The sequence below is a fragment of the Prinia subflava genome, chromosome 23 (assembly GCF_021018805.1).
Source record: "Prinia subflava isolate CZ2003 ecotype Zambia chromosome 23, Cam_Psub_1.2, whole genome shotgun sequence".
In the NCBI taxonomy this organism is placed as follows: Eukaryota; Metazoa; Chordata; class Aves; order Passeriformes; family Cisticolidae; genus Prinia; species Prinia subflava.
Window position 1 is genome coordinate 5,626,739 of NC_086269.1, and position 19,844 is coordinate 5,646,582.

The 19,844-nt window shown below is 55.6% G+C and overlaps 2 protein-coding genes across 3 annotated transcripts in view; both read left to right on the top strand.

Annotated features, from left to right (window-relative positions):
• Positions 1-4,721, top strand: part of LOC134561548 (receptor-type tyrosine-protein phosphatase V-like) — a 38,054-nt gene extending 33,333 nt beyond the window's left edge. For both annotated transcript variants that reach the window (XM_063418663.1, XM_063418664.1), the window contains 4 exons: positions 371-493; positions 994-1,151; positions 1,578-1,713; positions 4,190-4,721. In XM_063418663.1, the coding sequence (XP_063274733.1) occupies positions 371-493; positions 994-1,151; positions 1,578-1,713; positions 4,190-4,249 (477 nt within the window). In that variant the 3' untranslated portion in view covers positions 4,250-4,721. The remainder of the gene's footprint in view (positions 1-370; positions 494-993; positions 1,152-1,577; positions 1,714-4,189) is intronic.
• An 8,388-nt stretch (positions 4,722-13,109) lies between these two features.
• The window catches only part of LGR6 (leucine rich repeat containing G protein-coupled receptor 6), a 154,084-nt gene continuing 147,349 nt past the window's right edge, over positions 13,110-19,844 (top strand). The window contains exon 1 of the mRNA XM_063418666.1: positions 13,110-13,507. Within this exon, the coding sequence (XP_063274736.1) occupies positions 13,179-13,507 (329 nt within the window). The 5' untranslated portion in view covers positions 13,110-13,178. The remainder of the gene's footprint in view (positions 13,508-19,844) is intronic.

Genomic DNA, 19,844 nt, shown 5'->3' on the forward strand with positions numbered 1-19,844 from the left:
GCTCCCACAGCTTCTCGTGGGAGACGGGTTCTGTCTGCCCCCATGCCTGGACTCAGCTGGTGCCCTTCAGGCTGCCTCTGCGTGGGACCAGGGGCAGCAGCCCCTGCTCTGCCCAGCCAGGGTGCAGACACTGCCTGAGCAGATGCCAGCTCAGAGCTCTGAGCAGAGCTGCCAGGCAGCTCTGGGCTCCCAGATGAGCTGGCTGAACCTGCTGGTGTTCCTGGAACTCCCTCAGGTTTTAGGTGGGGGATGAACTGGGGACAGATGCTGGGAGTTCTCTTGGTCCGGCCCCACCGCGGACCCTAAAGAAGGTGACTGATATGACAGACAATGACCACCAACAGAAAGCCAAATTTCTTGTTGCACACAGGTCCCAGGTGAGGTGTGCTGGCCCCTGGAAGGAGACTCTCTCTGCACAAAGACTCTGACCATCCAGTGTGACACAGAGAAGCTTGTCTCGGGATGGAGATGTGCCCAGCTCAAACTGAAACACGTGTGTGTCCATGGGGCTGTGCTGGCTCCCACCTCCTGGGGTGGGGGTGGGTCTGTAGGGATCTGCAGGGCTGAAGGGTCTGTGAGACTTCTCCAGGCTGCAAGAGCAGAGTGTCAGCAGTCCACAAATGCAGGAGTGAGTCTGGATTGCAATGTCCAGAACTGAGTGGACACAGGAGATACATGGGAGAGCTCTGGGTGCTTCCCCCACCCTTGCTGATAGGTCTGTCTGACCCCTTTGAAAAGGCCTACACAGTTCTCAGTTCCCTCTCCAGAATCAAGTCAGGGTGCCATGGGGAAGGAGAGCAGGTTGCCAGAGTCATCACACCCAGTGTGGGTGGTGGGCAGTGCCCCAGCAGAGATGCCTGGACAGCCTTACAGAAGCTGGCAGAAAGCTCAGGGAAACCTCAGAGAGCCTAAGGATGGGAGAACTGGAGCTCCTCTGCATCCAAACTCGCCCATCCCTCCCCAATACCCATGTCAGCTCTTTGTGTCTCACAGGAGAAGAAAGCAAAGGAGAGGCAGGTGCAGAGGTTCCTGTACACGCTGTGGAGCAGCAAGAAGCAGCCTGATGTGCAGAGCCTGGTGGAGCTGCTGGTGGCTGTCAGACGCTGCACGCCCCACCGGAGGAGAGTGGCTCCTCTCCTGCTGCACTGCAGGTACCCCAGCTCACCCTGCACCCATGGGCAGCCTCCCAGGCTGGGAGCCACCAGGCTGCACAGAGCCTTGGCCAAAAAGCCTCCCCTCCGTGCCCTGGGGGGATGCTGATATCCGTCCATGGGAGCCAGTGGAAGTTCTGAGCCTGGGAGGTCACAGTGCTCTGCCAGGGTCTGGGAGAAGACAGGGCAAACAGGGCTGGGCTGGGGGGAGCATGAGGGGAGCAGGCATTCCCAGGCTGAGGTGCCCAGGCCATCCCTAGGGAGCTGCAGGGATGCTGGGAGCAGCACTGATACCCTCACTTCCTTGCACGCAGAGAGAGCTCACAGTCCCACAGTGCCCACACGGCTCCTTGGACTGGTGTCCTCTTCCAAAGGGGTCCAGCTCAGCCTGGCCTGGCATCAGTGACCCCTCCTTGTCCCCTGCAGTGGTGACATGAGCCAGATGGGGACACTGATCTCCCTGGATTGCCTGTTGCACCAGATGAAAGCTGAGAGAAGCGTGGACATCTACGGCGTGACCCTCCAGCTGGCCAGAAGCTGCTGCCTCATGACCCCAACTCTGGTAGGTGGCAAGGAGGAGGGGTGGTGGGCAGGGTGGAGCAGAGTCTGTGCTGACCTGCCTGGAGCTGGCAGCACTCTGCCCTCTCCTGGGTGCTCCCTGCTGCCTGGGAGCCTGTCCAGCCTCAGCAGGGATTTACTTCAAGCTTCCTCCCCACCCTGTGGCTCTGGCAAGGGCTGAGGGCACTGGCTTTTCCCAGAGAAGAGTTTTCCATCTCCTCCATTCTGAGTTAAGATCAGTTAAATTTCATGTCAGCTCACAGTAAATCAAGATCAGTTAAATTTCATGTCAGCTCACAGTAAATCAAGGCACTCTTCCCTTGTACTCTAGGAATAGTGGAGCACTGGTGTCACCCTACACCACCTGCCTGCTCACCCTTGGCCCCTGGGCATGGCTGTCAGCCTGGGCACCCAGAATCTGCTGCGTATCCCCTTGGCCAGTACCTTTCCTGCTACATCCCCCAGACCCAGAGGCTGGTGGTGCAGCTGGGGCTGCCTGTCAGGGGGACAACAAGACACAGTGCCACGTTAGCAGTGCCCTGAGGGCTGTGGCACTGTCTGATGGGACTGTCCCATGCCAGCCCAGCCTCGGCATGCCAGCCCTGATGGGCACTCGTGGCACCTCTGGACATGCTTCAGTTGCAGCAGCTGCTGAATGAGCTCATGCACAGCCCTGGAAACACTCCCCACAGGGCACAGCACAGCTGGGGAAGATCCCTCCAAGGCTTCCCAGCCGCAGAGCCTCCTTCAAGAAGCTAATTACATTCTTAATTAATGTGAACCATGTGCGCGGTGGGAGCCAGAGGAGGGCAAGGCGTGCACTGCCCCCACCTCGGAGCTGCTTTGTGCCCAGCCCTGCAGGGACACGACTCGCCCATAAAGGCTCAGCAATGCCCGTCAAACGTCACTGGAGGGGGCAGCACAGGAGCTGCTTCCCGCAGAGCAGCGGGGCTGCCCTCCAGCCTCCTCCACCCCTGAGGGCGCTAAAGTACCCCTTGATGTCTGGCGGGGTCATCAGCTGCTGTCGCGCTGGAGGCATCAGATTTTGGGGGGATGAACCTTTGCTGGATATTCATGGATAACTGTTGGATATTAAGCACCACCGGCTCCAGCGGGGTGCGTGTCTCAGAGGATGTGCTCTTGCATGTGGCCAGTCCCTGAGTGTGCCTGGCTGGAGGCAGCCCCGGGCTGTCACTGCCGATTTCACAATCAGACCTGGCTCGTTGAAAACACGCTCTGGTGACCTGCAGCCTCAGCATTTGTGTGATCCATGGCATTCCCGGCCCTGCGGTGGGGCTGAATGCCCTGCCACGGGGAGGAGGCTCCTTGTTATTCGCGGCTCAGCAGTGCATTAACCAGCAGTGCTGCTCTGCTGGGCATTGCTGCTCTGCTGAGCAATGCTGCTCTGCTGGGCAGTGCTGCTCTGCTGGGCATTGCTGCTGTGCTGGGCATTGCTGCTGTGCTGGGCAATGCTGCTGTGCTGGGCAATGCTGCTGTGCCGGGCATTGCTGCTCTGCCGGGCATTGCTGCTCTGCTGGGCAGTGCTGTTCTGCTGGGCAATGCTGCTCTACTGGGCAATGCTGCTCTGCTGGGCAATGCTGCTCTGCTGGGCATTGCTGCTCTGCTGGGCAATGCTGCTCTGCTGGGCAATGCTGCCCGGGGCCCCTCAGCAAGTCCCAATCCCCCCTGTCCCCTGCCATGTGATTCCAGCCCACACCCTGTGCCAGCTGGCCTTGCCCTCCAGCTCTGTGCCCCGAGTACAACCCCACTCACCTTCCTCACATCTTGCTTAGTCAGTCCTGGATTTGTAGCCTGGTGTCATTTTGGGGCAGCCTGGCATTTGGGCAGAACCTCACATCAAAGGCACAGGGGACTTGGGGACCTCTGAGCCCACATTTGGACCTGGTGGATCAGTTTGGTGATATTAAAAACAGACAAACAATGCAGCCGGGCTAAACCCACACATATTTTTCTGTACCTCTGTCAGCCTGTAAGCATCTGCCCTGATCTGCTGTAAGCACTGGTACACTGGGACTGCACCAAGGGAAACACCTGGCCCAGAGGTCTTCCCTCATGGCCCTAGGTCACTGCCAGCCCTCCAGCTCCATGCCCTGCAGCATCACTGGAGTTGCTCTTTGCTCTTGTTTCGGGTGCAAACACCACAGCCCATCCAAAAGCCACTGGGGCACCTGGAGAAAGCCCAGTGAAACTGTTCCTCTCCAGCTTGGATGGGAGGTTCCTCTCAGCCCCATCACAGGGGGATGAAGAAGGGGAAACAAACATGGTATAACAGGCTTGAGCCTTCCTTTCTGGGTGACTGTGGTGACACAGGACCCTCATGGACTACTTGGGAGAGCAAATCCTGCTCTGCTGTCAAACACTGTTCCTTAATTAGGATTTTTAAAAGCAAACTGCAAGGTTAATCTGTAACCTGGAGGTCTCTGTCAGAATCTGACTCTGACCCCCTTTGTCTCTTGCAGGACCAGTACATGCTCCTGTACAGCTGCATCCAGGACATCGTGGCTCAGGACCAGCCCTGACACCACCTGGCCCTTCCTGGCACCCTCCTGCTTGCCCCTCTGCAGGGTCCTGTACAGAGCCAGGGGCTGCTGAGGGCACCGTGGGACTCCTGGCACAGAGTGAGCCCTGCAGTGAGCAGTGACCTCCCTGGCACTGTCCCCACGAGGTGTGAGCTGTGACACAGGGTGTCCTGGGCAGACAGACACGCACTGCTGCAGCCTCCCAGTGCAGACACCGTGAGGGGTTGGGCAGGATGCTCTCCTCTTTTGGACATCTCCTGAGATTCCTGCTGCCTGGAGGGATCTCCAGCCCCTCTCACTGCACCCTGTGGGGCTCTGTGGTGCCCCTGAGGCCCAAACCAGGCGTGGAGCACCGTGGTCTGCAGGTGCCCGTGGGCATTGGCGTGTGGAGGTCTCAGATGTTCTGTGGACAGAGCACTGTGGGAGCTGGCTCGTCTCAGCTGGTGGAATGTTCTTAGGTACAAACAATAAACAGCCCTTGGAAAGTATGTGCTTTTAAGATGGGCTTGGCTTTGAGGGGTCCAGCTGGTGGGAAGGTCACAGCACAGCAGCTGTTCCCAAAAGGGGAGCTGTGCCCCCAGCCGTGGTGCCCTCCAGATGCTGCAGTCCCTGGCACAGCAGCTTCTGGTCACTCTCATCTGTTCCTTCCCCTGGGGCAACACTTCTGCAGTGAATATCCAGCCCACCCAGAGCTTCATGAGGAAAGGACACATTTTCAGATGAAGCCTGGGCTCAGAGTTGTGAACCTGCTGGCTCCCCTGCACCAAGGAACAGGGCAAAGCCACCTGGTCCAGTGACACGCTGGTAAGCAGCTGGCAGCCTGAGCAGTCCTGCTGCTCTGGGAACTGGGTTGTCCATGCAAGGACCTGGCTGCTCTGCAAGCAGGGGTGGCCATGCACAAGCTGAAATCACAAGAAGCAACTCAGCTCACCAAGCTGCAAGTGCAGGATGGAAGGAAGAGTTAAAAAAAGATGGTTTCATAAGCGTGTTCCTCACGTAGAAAAAAACTGTATTTGGCACCCTGTTAACCCTTCTTCTCCCCTTCAAGCAGGGTGGGGTTATAGTCTCAAAGCAGTGACCCTGTCCCAGTGTGGCCCACACTCCTGCCCACTACTGCATGTCCTGTGGCAGCTGCTTTGGAGTGGGGTGAAGAGACATTAACAGGTATGACAGGGAGCTCCTAAGACCTATTGTAAAGAGCAGAGAGCCCCAGCAGGGTAACTGAGTTGGCCACTCATCCTAATGCCCCTGTGATTCCACTAGAAGCTTCTCCCTCTTCCAAAACAGTATGCAGCCCCCAGGGCACCCCAGCATCAGCCATCCCAGCACTGGGATGAGGCCTCTTTTGCAACTGGGTATCCTTTTTTCCCACTCCTAAATCACCTTTCTCTTGCAGTTGCTGTCCCACACAACCTCCTGCTCCCATCCTGCCCCACCTGTCCCCACCACCAGCAGTGCTGTGCAGCCCCCAGCCAAGTGTCCTGCCTGGTGTGCCCTACACCCACTGCCCAGGCAGGGCACAGCTGGGTGGCAGCAGCGTCTCCCTTCACACAGGACACCTCCTGTACTGCAGGCAGAGCTGCACAGTGCCCCCTGCCTCCCTGTATTCCCGAGCTGCAGCACTCCTGGGCTGGGGGAACACAGGCAGTGCAGAGCCTTAGCCCCACAGAGGGCTGGTTTTCCTCCCACACTGGCCATGCTGTGTGTGCACTGCTGGTTTCAGCACAGCCCAGACCATCCTGGGTTGCCCATGGCCACCCTCACCCCTCCTGACCTGCGTTGTCCTGGATCCAGCTGCTGTTTGGTGATGTTTCCCTGTCACTACAGCTTTGTGCCAGGGTCACCCACCCATGTGATGTGACCCGTCATCGCTGCTCAGCCTGCACAAGTGACCAATCCAGGGATGTCACATTGCTGTTCCTGCTGAGATGCCAACACGCCAGGGGCTCTCCAGCAGGATGAGTGAATATTTCCAAACAAAAAGGGCTTGTGAAGCTCTTTTCATGTGCACAAAATGTTGTGCACATGTGCACAAAAGGATTTATGGTGTTGCCTTGGGAGGAGCCCAGCCCTTGTCCTTGCTCACAGGGAGCCTGATGGCTTTATGACTTTTATGTCACCAGTCACTCCTAAACCACACTGGTGCTGCAGGATGAGGGTCACCACAGGGAAATGTTTGTTTCCACAGCCCTATAGCCAGGATCAGTGGCTGTACACAGGTCCCCAGGCACACACACCTGCCATGTGTGTCTGGGCCACCACAGGAGGACACACCAGGGCACTCTGCATGTCAGCATCAAGCAAACAAGCTGCAAAGCCAAACCTGGTCTGAAGAATGGCGTGCCATTTGTCTGACCAGTCTGGAGCTGACAGGCTGGTGAAGTTCAAACCTGCCCAGCAGCACAGAATCGCACCAGTGCTGGTGGTTTTACCCCAAGAGGGAGTAGTCTCAAAGGCCATTTGTCCTGCTCACACATGCACATAGCCCCATCTCCTTGGACCTCCACTGGAAGCAACCCTGATGTCCAGCTTCCACCCTCCAGCTGCATCCAGCCTTTAAAATAATTCTTGCACTACAGGACAGCAGCCTTTCTGCCAGAACCTGCAGTTCCACTCTAACATACCCCTAGAACACTGAAAATGCTGATACTTTCATACTGGAGACTCAGTCCCATCCACTTGTCCTCTCACTGCTTCACCCTCAGCACAGCTGACCTGCAAAGCCTGTGAAGGCAGAGCTGCCTGTGTTGGAAGGAGTGAGAGAGCTGCTGGTGTGGGAAAGGGCTGCTGCCATTCCCTCACACAGGGCAGAGGTGAACCAGACCTGGATCCAACTCCAGCATCACCTTGCTGGTGCTGCTGGACACAGCCTGTGGCTCTCCTGGCTTTGCATGGCCCAGGAATCCTGTGTGCTGAGCATGGGTAATCTCCAAGGTGTGTGCAGAGATGAGGTTTAGCATCATGCTCTTGCTCAAGGCGTGCAGTCTGTCCCTGCATGGGTTATGGTGTTAAAACACCTGATGCTTGTTGTCTCAGAGGATTTCAAGATCTGTGGAGTGCCCTACCTGCACAGCAGGGCCAGTCACAGTGACAGTGAGGGTGCCATGGGCTAGCAGGAGCCTTGTGAGGGGCACAGGAGGAGGCTGACCAGGGGTTTTGCTCTCCTGGGCCTGGCAGCCGGTGTGTGGGACTTGTGCTGCCTCCCCTGCATGGGTGGGCATTGTCCCTCTTGGCTCTGCATCACCCCTCAGCAGCCCAGGGTTCTGCAGGAACAAGTCTTCCCTTGCTCCCAGGTGCATCTACCAGGGTGTCCCTGCTGCCCAGCCTGGACTGGCTCCTTCAAAATGGGCAGCTGCCAGGGAGGAGTGGCAGGAACCCCCCAGCCTCTCTCTGCTGTTTTCCCAGTCAGAACTACCCTGTGGTGCTCAGAGTCATCACAGCTTGTGCTTTGGTCAGAGCCATGTTCTGTATGGAGAGGCTCTGGGTCTGGCTCCACAGCTGATGGCAGAGGCAGGAATGGGACAGAATTGCTTTCATGGAGAGGAGCAGAGCATCATCCACATGGGCCTACCTGGCCACACCCAGGGCCACACCCATGGCAGTGACCAAGCAAGGAGTGGGGTGAGTTCTGCTGGCACCTGTCCCACACCAGCTCTCATCCTGGGGCTCAGCACAGCACACCACTGTCCATCCCCCTCTGTGGATGGGCAGGGCACCAGGAACCTTCCACAGGCCCTTGGGAAAGTGCCCCTGGATCTCCTGTGTGTCCCAGACAGCAGTCACAGGACAGGGCCCAGGGCTGATGCCTTGTCACCCATCGCTGGTGGCACAGAGCTGCAGGGAGGAAGTTAAAGCCATGGTGGGGGAGGCATGGTGCTGTCTGCAGGGTCCAGGAGCAAGCCATCCCTCAGCCCTCACATCTGGCTAACACAGCAGCAAGGTGTTCCCAGCAGCCAAGGTGAACCTGCAGCACCTGCAGCTAAAGCACAGCTTCTCCAGCAGCTGTGGTGGGAGCTCCTCATCTCCAGGACAGGCACAGGACAGGGATTTGTCACACAATGTGGCCAGCAGGTTTTGCCCAGTGAGTATGCTCTGGCTGTGACAGCCACACTGTGTCTGACAGAGCCCTCAGCTCCGTGCTTCATGTCCTGCTTGACAGGAGGCCAAGTTGGTGATGATGATGAATTTATGACCTCCCACCCACTGCTGCAGTGGAGTCTGGAGCCACAGATGCTTCCAGAGGGTGTTGTGGAAGCTGCGGTTTGGATGAATAATTTTCCAGCCCTGCAGCTCAAGAGCCATGAAAGCCAGAGGGGGAGAGAAAGACAACAGAACACTGAAACAAAACAAGCCTCTGGCTTGGGCTGCCCAGTGAGTTCTGGGCCGTGCCATGTTGTTCATGTTTATCCTGCTCCAGATGAGTAACATCCAGCCACTGCCCTCTTCCATCAGCCCTGGTGCAGAGGTCAAAACATAGGAGATGGGCAAGAGCTTGCCTGTTTGAATCCCCCTTTCTACTCCTTGCTCCCCTTTCCATGGCTGCTGTCCTCCCCAGAGTGCAGCACAGGTCAGTCCCTCCTGGAACCTCGGCAGTGGGACACAGGCAGCATCACCCAGGCCTGCAGGATGGACTGGCTGTCCTTGGACATCAGCAGCCACACTGGGACCCTACTGGGCTGATCTAAAACATATAAAATGGATACATATAAAATCTGGAAGGAAATAAAAAGAGGGCAGCAGGACACATTCATGGTTTGTTCCAGCAGCCCCACACCAGGCCCTGCTGAGGACAGAACAAACAGCCTCCAGCACTTTGGTTCAGCTGGCATCGCCAGTTTTCCAGCTCGGGAAGGACTTCAGCTGGGTGCCCGGGGCATTGGCATCACCTTTGGAGGAGCAACACCACCCCCTCACCCTGCAGGGAGACGGAGCACTGCTGAGTGCCAGAGTCAAGGGCCCACAGAGCTCCTGTGGCTCTGAGGAGGGGATATCAGTGCCCTCACTGCTGCCAGCAGGGCGATGCTGCAGCCCTGCCCACAGCGACTCTGCCAGCCTTTGCATGCCACCACTCCAGAAAACCGTGCCAGGCACAATCCCCAGGCCAAAGCCTGTTTGGAATCGCGTTTCTGGCCCACAGAGAGGATGTGGCCGGTGCTGGTACACCAAGTCCTGGCTCTCCTCAGGTGCAAGGCTGCAATCCAGCCCCCCTTGCAGCAGGTGCTGTGTGAGGAATGCAGCCCAGTCCCACCAGCCCCGGCCAGCTCAGGCCATGGCTCTGCTTGCAGCTCACAAGAACTGGACCTTGTTCTCCGCTTGGGTTCTATTCTAAATTTCCCCAAGGTTTTGTTGTTGTTGTTGTTGTTGTTTCAATTCCTGCTTTTAAGCAAGCTGTAGAAGACCTATTAGTGGGGAGACAGCAGGAGAAACATCACCTGGGATAGCATCTGCCACTGAGAGGTGGCAGGTGACAAAAAAAGAATTATTTAAAAATATTTTTAAATTTTGCATGGATCAATCCATTAACAGATTCACAAAAACTATCCAGGAATTCCAGTGGTACTACACAGTACTATTCAGCATTTTAATATTATTTGAGTTATTATTTATTATTAATTAAATAATCAATAATAAATCAATATTATAAACATTATTGTTTATAATTATATAAATTAATTCTATATTATACAAAACAATTATATATTTATTTCTAATTATATACATAAGTTAATGTTATAAATAAATATAATGGTAATTATTAATTAAAGTTATTTTCTTATAAGTTTACAATAAAACTGAGGGTGCATTAGTACTGTACTGAAGATATGCTTTCAGTATTTTCTAAAATCAAATTGCAGTTGAATTGGCTTGTGACTGTTAAAGGGGCGTTGGTTCTCTGTAGGTGTTTTAGCAGTTCCTGGCTGTCTTTGATGAAAGTTTCCACACTTGTGCTGTCTCCGTGTATTGTAGGCATTTCTCAGGCGAGCAGAAAGAAGACGACAGGAAAGCAAAACAGAAGCATCCTCACCCACACCGTAAGATGATTCAATAGTTTGGGAAATGCTGGTGGCTTTTCAAAGCTGTCACGCTCAGGACTCACCCCCAGCCGGGTCCCGCAGTGTTTTGTGCCCCAGGGTCTGGGCTCCATCCCCGGAGAGCAGCGGGAGGAGCCGGGGCTCTCCCGGCAGAGCGCAGCTCAGCCCGCCGCTAGAGGACAACACAGAAACGCGGCTGAGCTGCCGAGAGCATCCTCTGCCCTCCGCACGGCCCGCACCGAGCTGCACCTTCAGCCAGAGAGGGCTGAAAACAGCACCGAAAACCACCCCTGAGGGGCTGCTTCAGAAATTCCGGGTTTACCATGGGAGCATCAAAGCTCTCTGATCCGAGCAAGCTGGTGTCCACACGCATGGTTTTGCCAGGGTTAAGTGACACTTTGAATGTTGGCAGCTGTTGTAAGATCTCAAAGAAAGAAGAGATGGCTCTGAACCACCACAGCTGCCCTGGAATAAAAAGCAAACAGAGAAGTCAAGGTAAGGTGCATGGAGAAAAGCTCTCCAATGTCAGGACATGCTGCTCCAAAAAAAGTGAAAATTGCAGTCAGTACCTTCCTGAGGAAATATCCTTGCTTCAGCTGAATGAGTTTTCAACAGGAACCTCTTCAGTGTGATTTTTTGCCAGAGCTGTATTAATAGTGTGATCAGCCAGAGCCCTGGGCTCCTGAGGACAATCTGCTGAGTGAGGAATTGTCAGGAGGTGGTGATGTTGGCGTTGGCTGCTGAGGCTGGAGGGAGAGGAACAGGAATCACAGACAAGAGCTGCTGCTGCTGCAGCCAGGAGTGACAGGCCTGGCATTTTCTCCAGACTGACTTCAAATTCCTGGCTTCAAATTTAAGTCAGAGCATGTCCAGCCTTTGCAGGCCCTGCTAACATCCCGTGTCAGAGCTGGAGGGGAGCATGGTGGGGAACCCCAGGGACTCACCCCTCTGAGGAGGGCTCCCTGTCTCCCCACCAAGCAGTGTTTTACATTTGGAGCTGTCAAAAGACATTGCAAATGTTTAATTAACGGCATCCCCAGCACTGGTCATGATGGAAGAGGCCTAATTCAAATTAAACTAGGTCCTGCTCCCAGACTGAAACCTCTTGCTCCTCTGCACTCGGTGACGATCTTTCCAAAGGCTGCAGCAACCACAGGGAGTCCTGAAACTGTGGGATCTGAATGCACTTTGCAAGAGAAATAGTTCCAGACCCACCCCAGCCAGGAGCCCTCAGCCCGAGTCTGTGCACCAGCCCCAAACCCTGAACTCCATCCTGGGCACTTTTTTGGGGATGAGACCCCTGCTCTGACTCACAGGCCTCAAGGCACCCCAGCCCCCTGAGCTGGAGCTGTTTAAGTCTCCCACTGTGCTGGTTCACCTTCCTGACCCCAGGTAACACTTCCACCTCTTTTATCCTGTGATAATGGGGATATCAATCAGGAAACTCTAATGCCAGAAGCAAAGGCCCATTCAGAGGAAGCAGGGCTGTGGAAGCATCCTTCAGTCTGTGCCTTGGCCACGTGGCACATTGCCATAGCATGGGCACAGGGGGAGGGGTGACTTTTTGGGGGCATTTTGCACCACCCAAACCTTCTTTCTGTGCCTCGTTCACTTACTCCATTCATGAGTGTGAGGGAGACAGAGGGAGGAACAAACCAGGAGTCCAGATCCATCCAAAGCCCCACAGCCAGCTGTCTGTCTGCAGTGTGAGATCCATGTTCAGCTGCTGCCACTGTTACAGATGAGATGCTTGGCTTGGCTCTGTACAGAGTTCAGAGTGAGGTGTGGCTCAAGCTGTGGGGCCAGGCTCACCCCTATCCCTCAAACCCCTGCCGTGGGCTGACAGCAGTCACCCCATCTGAGGGCATCACAGTGACCTGTGGCTGTCATTCTGGAGGACACAGAGCTGTCCTTTGCAGCCTTCTCCTTTTGCAGGTCCAGCACCCTTTGCTAAGCAGGTGTTTCTGCTGCCCCAGAACTCGGTAGCTCCTTGATACAGAATCCTGTTCTGATGCACACCCCATGTGTTCCAGGACACTCTGAGGCCCTGGGCTGGGCAGTGCCCCCTGCTAAGCCAGACCATGCACAGGTCCAGATGGCATGGCTTCAAACCCCCTTTCAATGGACAATTCCTCTGCTTTGGCCACTTTACTCGGGGTTAGGAAGAGCTCTTGAAGCAACCCAGCCCCCTGCTCCTGGCATCAGTGCTGGGCAGCTCCTGCAAACACAGCTCACATGTGCCCTTGGTGTGGGCAAAACTATCAGGAGCACCCTGTCCCACCGTGGAGCGTGGCACTGTGACACTGCTGTGACACTGCTGCTCCATCCCCCTGCATCTCCCCCCAACCCCTGCCTCGTGCAAGGAGAGAGTGACAGGGCTGCTGGAGAGTGAAGGCTGGAGCTCAGGACAGACAGACAGCTAGCCTTGGGCATGGTCGCTCCCAGCAAAGAGCTCGTCCTGAGCTCCTCGGTCCCTTCTCCCCAGCTGCACCCTGACTTTACAGTCACAGCACAGACACAGAGTCCTTTATCTGCGGCTGTGTTTCAGCGTCCCGAAGTCTGGAGCCCTTGAAGTGCCAGCTGGGTACTCCTGCCTCACTGCTTGTACTCCTCTGCCCTGCTGGAGCCGGCTCTGCCTTCCCTGCCCTGCTATCTCACAGAAACACAGTTACAAAACAAGCCTGGGTCCTGGAGCTATGAACAGGTCTTTATTTGTTGAGGTTTCTTTTGGTGTTGGTTTTTTTTTTTTTTCCCTTTCTTCCCTTTGAATGAAATTCCTGCCAGCTCTAAGAGAGAGAGAGAGAGAGAGGGAAAGAGTAGAAAGTTTAACTCCTCCCATTGAAGTGTCTCACGCCCCTGCCCAGCCCTTGAAACCCAATAACCAAGATCATTCAGCAATGCCTCCCCTTGCCCGGCCGCATCCTCCGCACACCGGGACCTGCCGGGGATCCCGTGCCCGCTGCGCGCCGGGCGCGGGGGCCGCTCCGCCGCGCCCCGCCGAGCCCCGCAGCCGCCCGAGGATGGGCACGCTCCTCTTCCTCCTCTTCTGGGGCATTCTCCTGGCGTGCTCTGCCCGCTGCCGGGCGCTGCCTGCCGAGCCGGGCGCTGCGCCCTCCTGCCCTCCGCAGTGCCACTGCGAGCAGGACGGCATCGTGCTCTCGGTGGATTGCTCCGAGCTGGGGCTGTCGGAGGTCCCTGCCAACCTGAGCCCTCTCACCGCGTACCTGTAAGTACAGCCCGGCTGCTTCTTTCGCGCTGCTTTCCCCGGACCCCTTCTGCAGCTGCAGCTTTCCGCCGGCTTGGAAGTTTGTGCCACATATTCGCGAAATTAAATTTCCTGTGGAAATTAGAAACCAAGCAAAATAATAACAAAAAAAAAAAAAAAAAAAAAAAAAAAAAAAAAAAAAAAAAAAAAGAGGCAGCTCTTCGGGCAGGACCTGCCAAGCTCCCCTCCTCCCGCGCCCCTCTGCGAGCGCTGCTTACACTGCGATGTTCTGCTCTGCTCCGCGATTGCAGCGGACCAGGGGAACTGACTTGCTGGGTCGATTTTGATTGTCTGAGCACATAATGGAGTATTTTTCACACAGCAATCAGCGCAAACTGCTCTGGGATCCTTCTGTCAAGCATTTCAATAGCTGCAGTAACTCAGAGCTTTGCGGGGTTTGGGTTGTGCTGGCCACCAGCAGTGTCCGAGCTGCCTTTTAAAAATGAGTATTAAAGCCTTGTAAGAGGTCTGGGGGGTTGGTAAGTGTTGTGATTATGTATGTATTAATTTTATTTCAAAATTCTTGACTATCTTTCATACCATTTCTGATGTTAATAACCCAAAGAGTTAATTGACAGACACTGCTGCGCTCATTTCTAGCCCAGAGGTGGTCTCAGTGCCATCACACTGGTGATGATTGAGGATCCCCACAAACGACTGTGGAAAAATCCCAGGGTTTAACTGGGAGAGGAAACATCCCTGTCAGGGAGACAAGTTATCCCTGAGGAAGATGCTCCCCGGGTTTATGAGCAGCGCTGCAGCCACGAGCAGTCTGGCAGACAGGCTGGGAAGGATGGTGCCATTCCCAGCTTGGAATGCCAGGACACTGCCGAGGGAAGCCGTGTGTACCCACCGCAGTCACCAGGGACCTGTGGCAGCCTCAGGCAGTGCTGGGGATGTTCATGCTGTGCTCGCTGCTGAGAGGGGACTGGCACACAGACCATGATGTTGGTTTTCAGATGTCCCTGGATTGTGCTGAGACGCAGGGGCTCACCTGTCAGAGCAAAGCACCCAGAGGGTGCCCCAGGAAGGGCTTTGCACAGCCGGGGGGAGCTGCCACAGCGTGATGAGGGCTTCTCTGCTCCTCCCGCTGCTTGGGCAGCAATCTTGTGCCAGCTGGATGGCCAGAGCTGTACTGGGTTAGCTGGGAGAGAAATAAGACAGGAAAGAACGATGCTTGCTGGAGACCATGAAACATGAGAGAAACGTGTAATGCAGGCTGTATTTCCCCTGGGAGAGGGAAGCACTTAGTACATGAGGTGTGACGGTTCCTGGGGCTTGGTTTGGAACCAGCTGCCCACGAGTGAAAAGTCACAGGACCATGTGGGAGAACGCAGAACATTGCAGCACTGATGCTTCTGTGGGGACAGGGGGCAGCCTCATCAGGCACCCACTTCACCCTGAGGTATCACAGGATGGGGCACCCTTTGCTGCCGTTCTGCAGAGAAGAAGCTGCAGGTCATCCCCACAGAGCTGTCCCTTGGGCTGGGAGCTGCAGGGCTGCCCGCATGAACACAGGGTCATTTCGGTGTTCCCGGAGCTCAGTGCAGCCTTTACCCTGGCCACGGTGGGTGGAGCAGGGACACAGAGCCCTGGGACACGGATCCCTGTGCATGGACCCCAGCGGGGGGATGCTTGGAGGTGCTGCCGGCCTGGTGCTGGTGCGGCCGGTGACTGCAGGCAGGCAGAGACCTGGATTTCACCGGGGCTGCATCTTCGGGGCAGCCCTGGAGTACCCAGCACTTCGGGATGGTGCTGGTGCGGTCCCTTGGCCACGGCCCCGCCCCCCGTGTCTGCACTAGCTCGGATCCCCGTGTCTGCACCGGTCCCGGATCCCCGTGTCTGCACCGGTCCCGGATCCCCGTGTCTGCACCGGTCCCGGATCCCCGTGTCTGTACCGGATCTCCGTGTCTGTACCGGCCCCGCTCCCCGTGTCCGTACCGGTCCGGGATCCCTGTGTCTGTGCCGGTCCCGGATCCCCGTGTCTGCACCGGTTCCTCTCCCCGTGTCTGCAGCGGCCCCGCTCCCCCCGGGTTCTCACGGTGGCTCCGGTGACAGCTCTCCCCTTCGCACGGCCAGAGCCGCCCTCCCCAGCCCGGCTGGGACCCTCGGGGTGCACCGTGAGCGGGGCCGGCCAGGGGGTGTTGGAGGGGGCCTCGGTTTTCGTCCCTCCCTCTTTGAGGAAAACCAGCCCGTTTGGTGCTTCTCCGTTAAACCCTGAAGTGAGAGGAGCAAACAGATGCGAAGGGGGTAGAAAGTCAGGCCGAGCTGGGAATGACTGGAGGAGGAATGGAGAGCTGGGATTTCTCCCTGCTGCTGTCACTGCTGATAGCAAGTTATGTGAGGTTACCTGCTCAGGTACAAGTGTGCAGCCAGGGCTGGCTTGTCAAAGCAAACCAGCATAAATTTTGTAGAAAGTATGGATGGTGGAGAGAGATTTAGGTTCTTCATGGAAATACAGGCTTAAACTCCACATTCAAATATGTAAAGAAATGCTGGATTGCTTTGGAGAGCTCCGAGGGCTGAACAGGGAGCCCTGGAACGGCGGCAGGAACATGGAGCTGGCAGGCGGCTGCTTGCAAAACTTTCCAGCTTCTTTGCTCCGTGCCCTGTCTCCTCACCAAGTCACTGGCACTGCGGAGAGCAGCACTTCCTCCGGAGCAAAATAAAGGATCCTCGTAATCACCCTTGATTAGACACTGCCTCACCACTAATGAGCTGGTGTCCGTGCCCCGTCCCGACGGTGCTGCGCCTCCACAGCGCCTGTCTCCCTGCAGGAATCCTGTCCCTGCTCACCCCTGCACCTCTCCCAACTTGACCCTGATCCCACCCTCCCAAAGCCAAGTGTTTTCAGTGGAGGCATCGCTGGTGAAACTGCAGCTGTGGTCGAGGAGATGGGAGAAGTTTCCCCTGTAGCTGAGGTGCCAGTGCCAGTCCTGTGTCACATCTCTGCCTCTCCACATGTGTCAAAGCTGATGTGGGGCTGCAGCAGAGGTGGCTGGAGCTGCTGGAGGCTCCCTGGAAAGGACAGCAGCAAGCTGGGGGTGCAGGAGAGTGGAGCTGCACAGGGGGAGATTCCTCTGCAGCAGAGAGGTGACTGCTCAGAGGAGGGTGGGAAAAGGGGAAAAGCTTCCTGGTGCTTAAAATATTATCTCAGCTATGATCCCTGGCACCACTGCACACCCTGCAAGTGACCTGGTGGAACAGCCCCACCTCAGGCTCCCCAGGGCAAATGTTGCTTCGCATGGGCTGGTGCAGTTCAGTCCCCAGCTGTCCCCATGGCTGTCACCAGCTAGGTGCAGGTGCTCCATGCAGCCCCTGCCCTAGGATGGCATCCTGACCCCACCAGCCCCGTGTATCTGGCTACCAGCCCCTGCATAGGGGCAGGTGGCAGTGCTGGGGCTGAAGTAATGCTCTCAGTTTGCCGAGTCTGCTCCTCTTTCACCAAAAAGAAAATGTCACCATGTTGCTCGTGCCTGCCACGTCCCTCCCAGGGATGTGCTGGCCTGTCCAAATGTCACTTGCAGGAAAGAAATGGCGAGTCTGTCTCAGAAGAGGACACCTTGGGATGGAAAGGCAACAGCAGTAGTGCCAGGGCCATGTGTGGACATCAGGGAGCACACACAGTCCCATGCCCTGCACAGGTCTAGAGGGATGTGACACACCTTGCAGTGCCTTATTCCCAGCCTGGAATACACCTACATGGGGAGGTACTGGAAGGATTGCCCACATAGCCTAGCTGGAAGATATGGGTGCAGACAATTGGTCTGAATTTAGGCTTCAGGCTCTGCCACTGTCTGTGTGAAAGGGAGGTGAGCAACTTTCTCATTCCGGACTGGGAAAATCTTAAAGAGGAATTCAAACAAACCTCGAGAAGTGAGAAACCATCAGCATGTAGTGTTTTTCCAACATGTTTACTGGTAAAAGATGTTTATAAAAAGGTGTAGACTCTAATAACCAATCACGTTCTTTGTACTGAACTACTCTATAAAAGTAGAATTTAGAAGCATAAAGTTTGCTCTCATTTTTACCATCATATCGAGAGTCATGTTGTATTTCTGTGCTGTCCAAAAATCATAACAACAGGAAGACTCTTCTGGAGGTCTCTTATCCACATTCAGACAGGTCCATCTTGTGAGGCTGGTCAGGATCTTCTCCAGTAGATAAACCTACTGGATAATCTTCAGAGTATGTCTAAGATCCCCTCACCTTTTTCCCATTTTTCACTATCCCATTTTTCCAAACATCAAATTGCAAATTCCTGTTGTTCATCTTGTGCCCATTACCTCTCATCCTTCCCCTGCACAGCTCCTAGGAGTTGTTGGCTCCAGCTTCTCTACACCCTTCCAGTAATAGTTAAAGAGAGCACCCCACTCCTCCTTTTTTGTGAAGACTGATCAAACCTCCTGTGAGCAGAGTGTGGGACACGGGCAGAGTGGGGGGAACTGCCCGTGGGAGAGGGGGAATGGAGATACTGCAGGGAAGAGAGGAAGGACACAAACCTGGAGGCTGCCAGACACCAGCAGCTCCATGGCTCAAAGCTCAGCTGGAGGAGCCATCCCCCACTTCCCAGGGGTCTCAGGTGTCCCCAGCCTCACAGAGGGCTCAGGCAGTTCTGCTGCTCTGTGCCCCATCCCCAGAAACACCAGAGCCTGCTGTGCTCTTGTCCCAGGCCCCTGCACACCTGGCTGTGGAGCCAGGCACAGGGCACTGCCTGCAGTGCTGTTCTGTGTCCTGGGAGACCAGCAGAGACCCAGGGCAGGACACTGCTGATGAGGCTCTCAGGCTGTTGCTGTCACAGCAGGATCTGGGGGCAGGGAAAAGCAGCAGGTCCTGGCTGCTCCCAGATATCACCAAGCATCTCGTGAGGCTTCCCAGACAGAAAGCTTCTCATTCCCCACTCTGTTTCCTTTGAGGAGAATGGCACCAAGAGCCTTCAGGGCTGTTCTCACCTTGCAGAGACATTTTGAGACACTGCCTGGAATTTAGCATCCCACTGGGAGTCTGGGGCCCTGCATCACCCACTCTTCTCCTCTGAGCTGCCCTCTGGAGTCAGGTGCCACCCAGACCCCTGACAGGGATGTGCAGGAGGCAGGGATGCTTTGAAGCTGAGCAGACCCTTCCCAGGTCAAACAGTGCTGGCCCCAGCATCGGGCAGAGTGAGGGAAAGACGCCTTTTTCTTGATATTTGCATATTCCAAAGACCACAGAGCTGCAGGTGGGTGAGGCAGCAGGTCTGGAGGCTCAGTTCGTGGCTGCTGCCTGGAGCAATACGAGCAGCAGTGCTGGAGGCAGCTCCCCTCAGGCCAAATCCCTCCCCATGTGCAACCTCTGCCCCTTGCAGCACCCCCATGGTAAGAACAGCCACCACAACCCCCTAAGAGGGGGAGCACTCCAAGGGCTGTCACAGGAGCTGGGGCAGGGGACAGGAGGTGTGGCTGCTCTCTAGAAGCCTGGGCAGGCAGGCCAGCTCTGGGTGTTGGGGCTGAAGGGGTGATAAAGGCTTCTAAGGAGTTGAGGGTTCCTGCGGGGGCAACAGGAACCCCTGTGTGCCTTTGGGACAGTCACACACCCTAGGGAGAAAGAGGGAGCAGCCAAAACTGCAGAGAGTACAAAATCCCAGTGCAAAGTGTAAATTAAATCCTTCTGGGGCCAATGCTGCCCTCCTGCCCCAGGTGATTTTGCACAGACCAGTGAGTCCCCATCCTGTGCCTGATGCTTGCCTGGTGCCAGGGCCCATCTACAGATTCTTCTTCAGGCCATGGTCACCACAGGAGCCCCAGTGTTGCACCAGGACCCAGCCAGACACACCCCAAAGGTGCAGACTCATTCCCAGACCCTTCCACTTCCCAGGCCATGACAGAGCCCAGGACTACCAAATGCTGCCACTATCAGCTGGCCAGCAGACATAGGGCTGCTCTCTGCCTGACCTTCTTTCCTGCTGGCACAATAATAGGAAGTGCCATTCCTGCCCTGTACAGTCTGGAGTCCACAGTCTCATCCTTGGGAATGCCCAGAATGCCTGAGAGAAGGGCAACCAAAGCAGGAGAACCAGGAAATATTTATGGGCTTGGGCCTGTGGATGAGGGAGATAAAGCTGTGAGGGTGCCTTGAAGAGCTGGGCTCTGCACTCTGCAGTGGATTCACAGGTTTATATTCATCATTTATCAACTTCGAGGAACTTTTTTTTTTTTTTTTTCCCACTTCTAAAATACCAGGGCTAACAAGGGTTTCTGACTTTCAGGGATTTGGGTTCTTTCAAAGGGACTCTGCAAAGTCCATCTGCTGACCCCACACA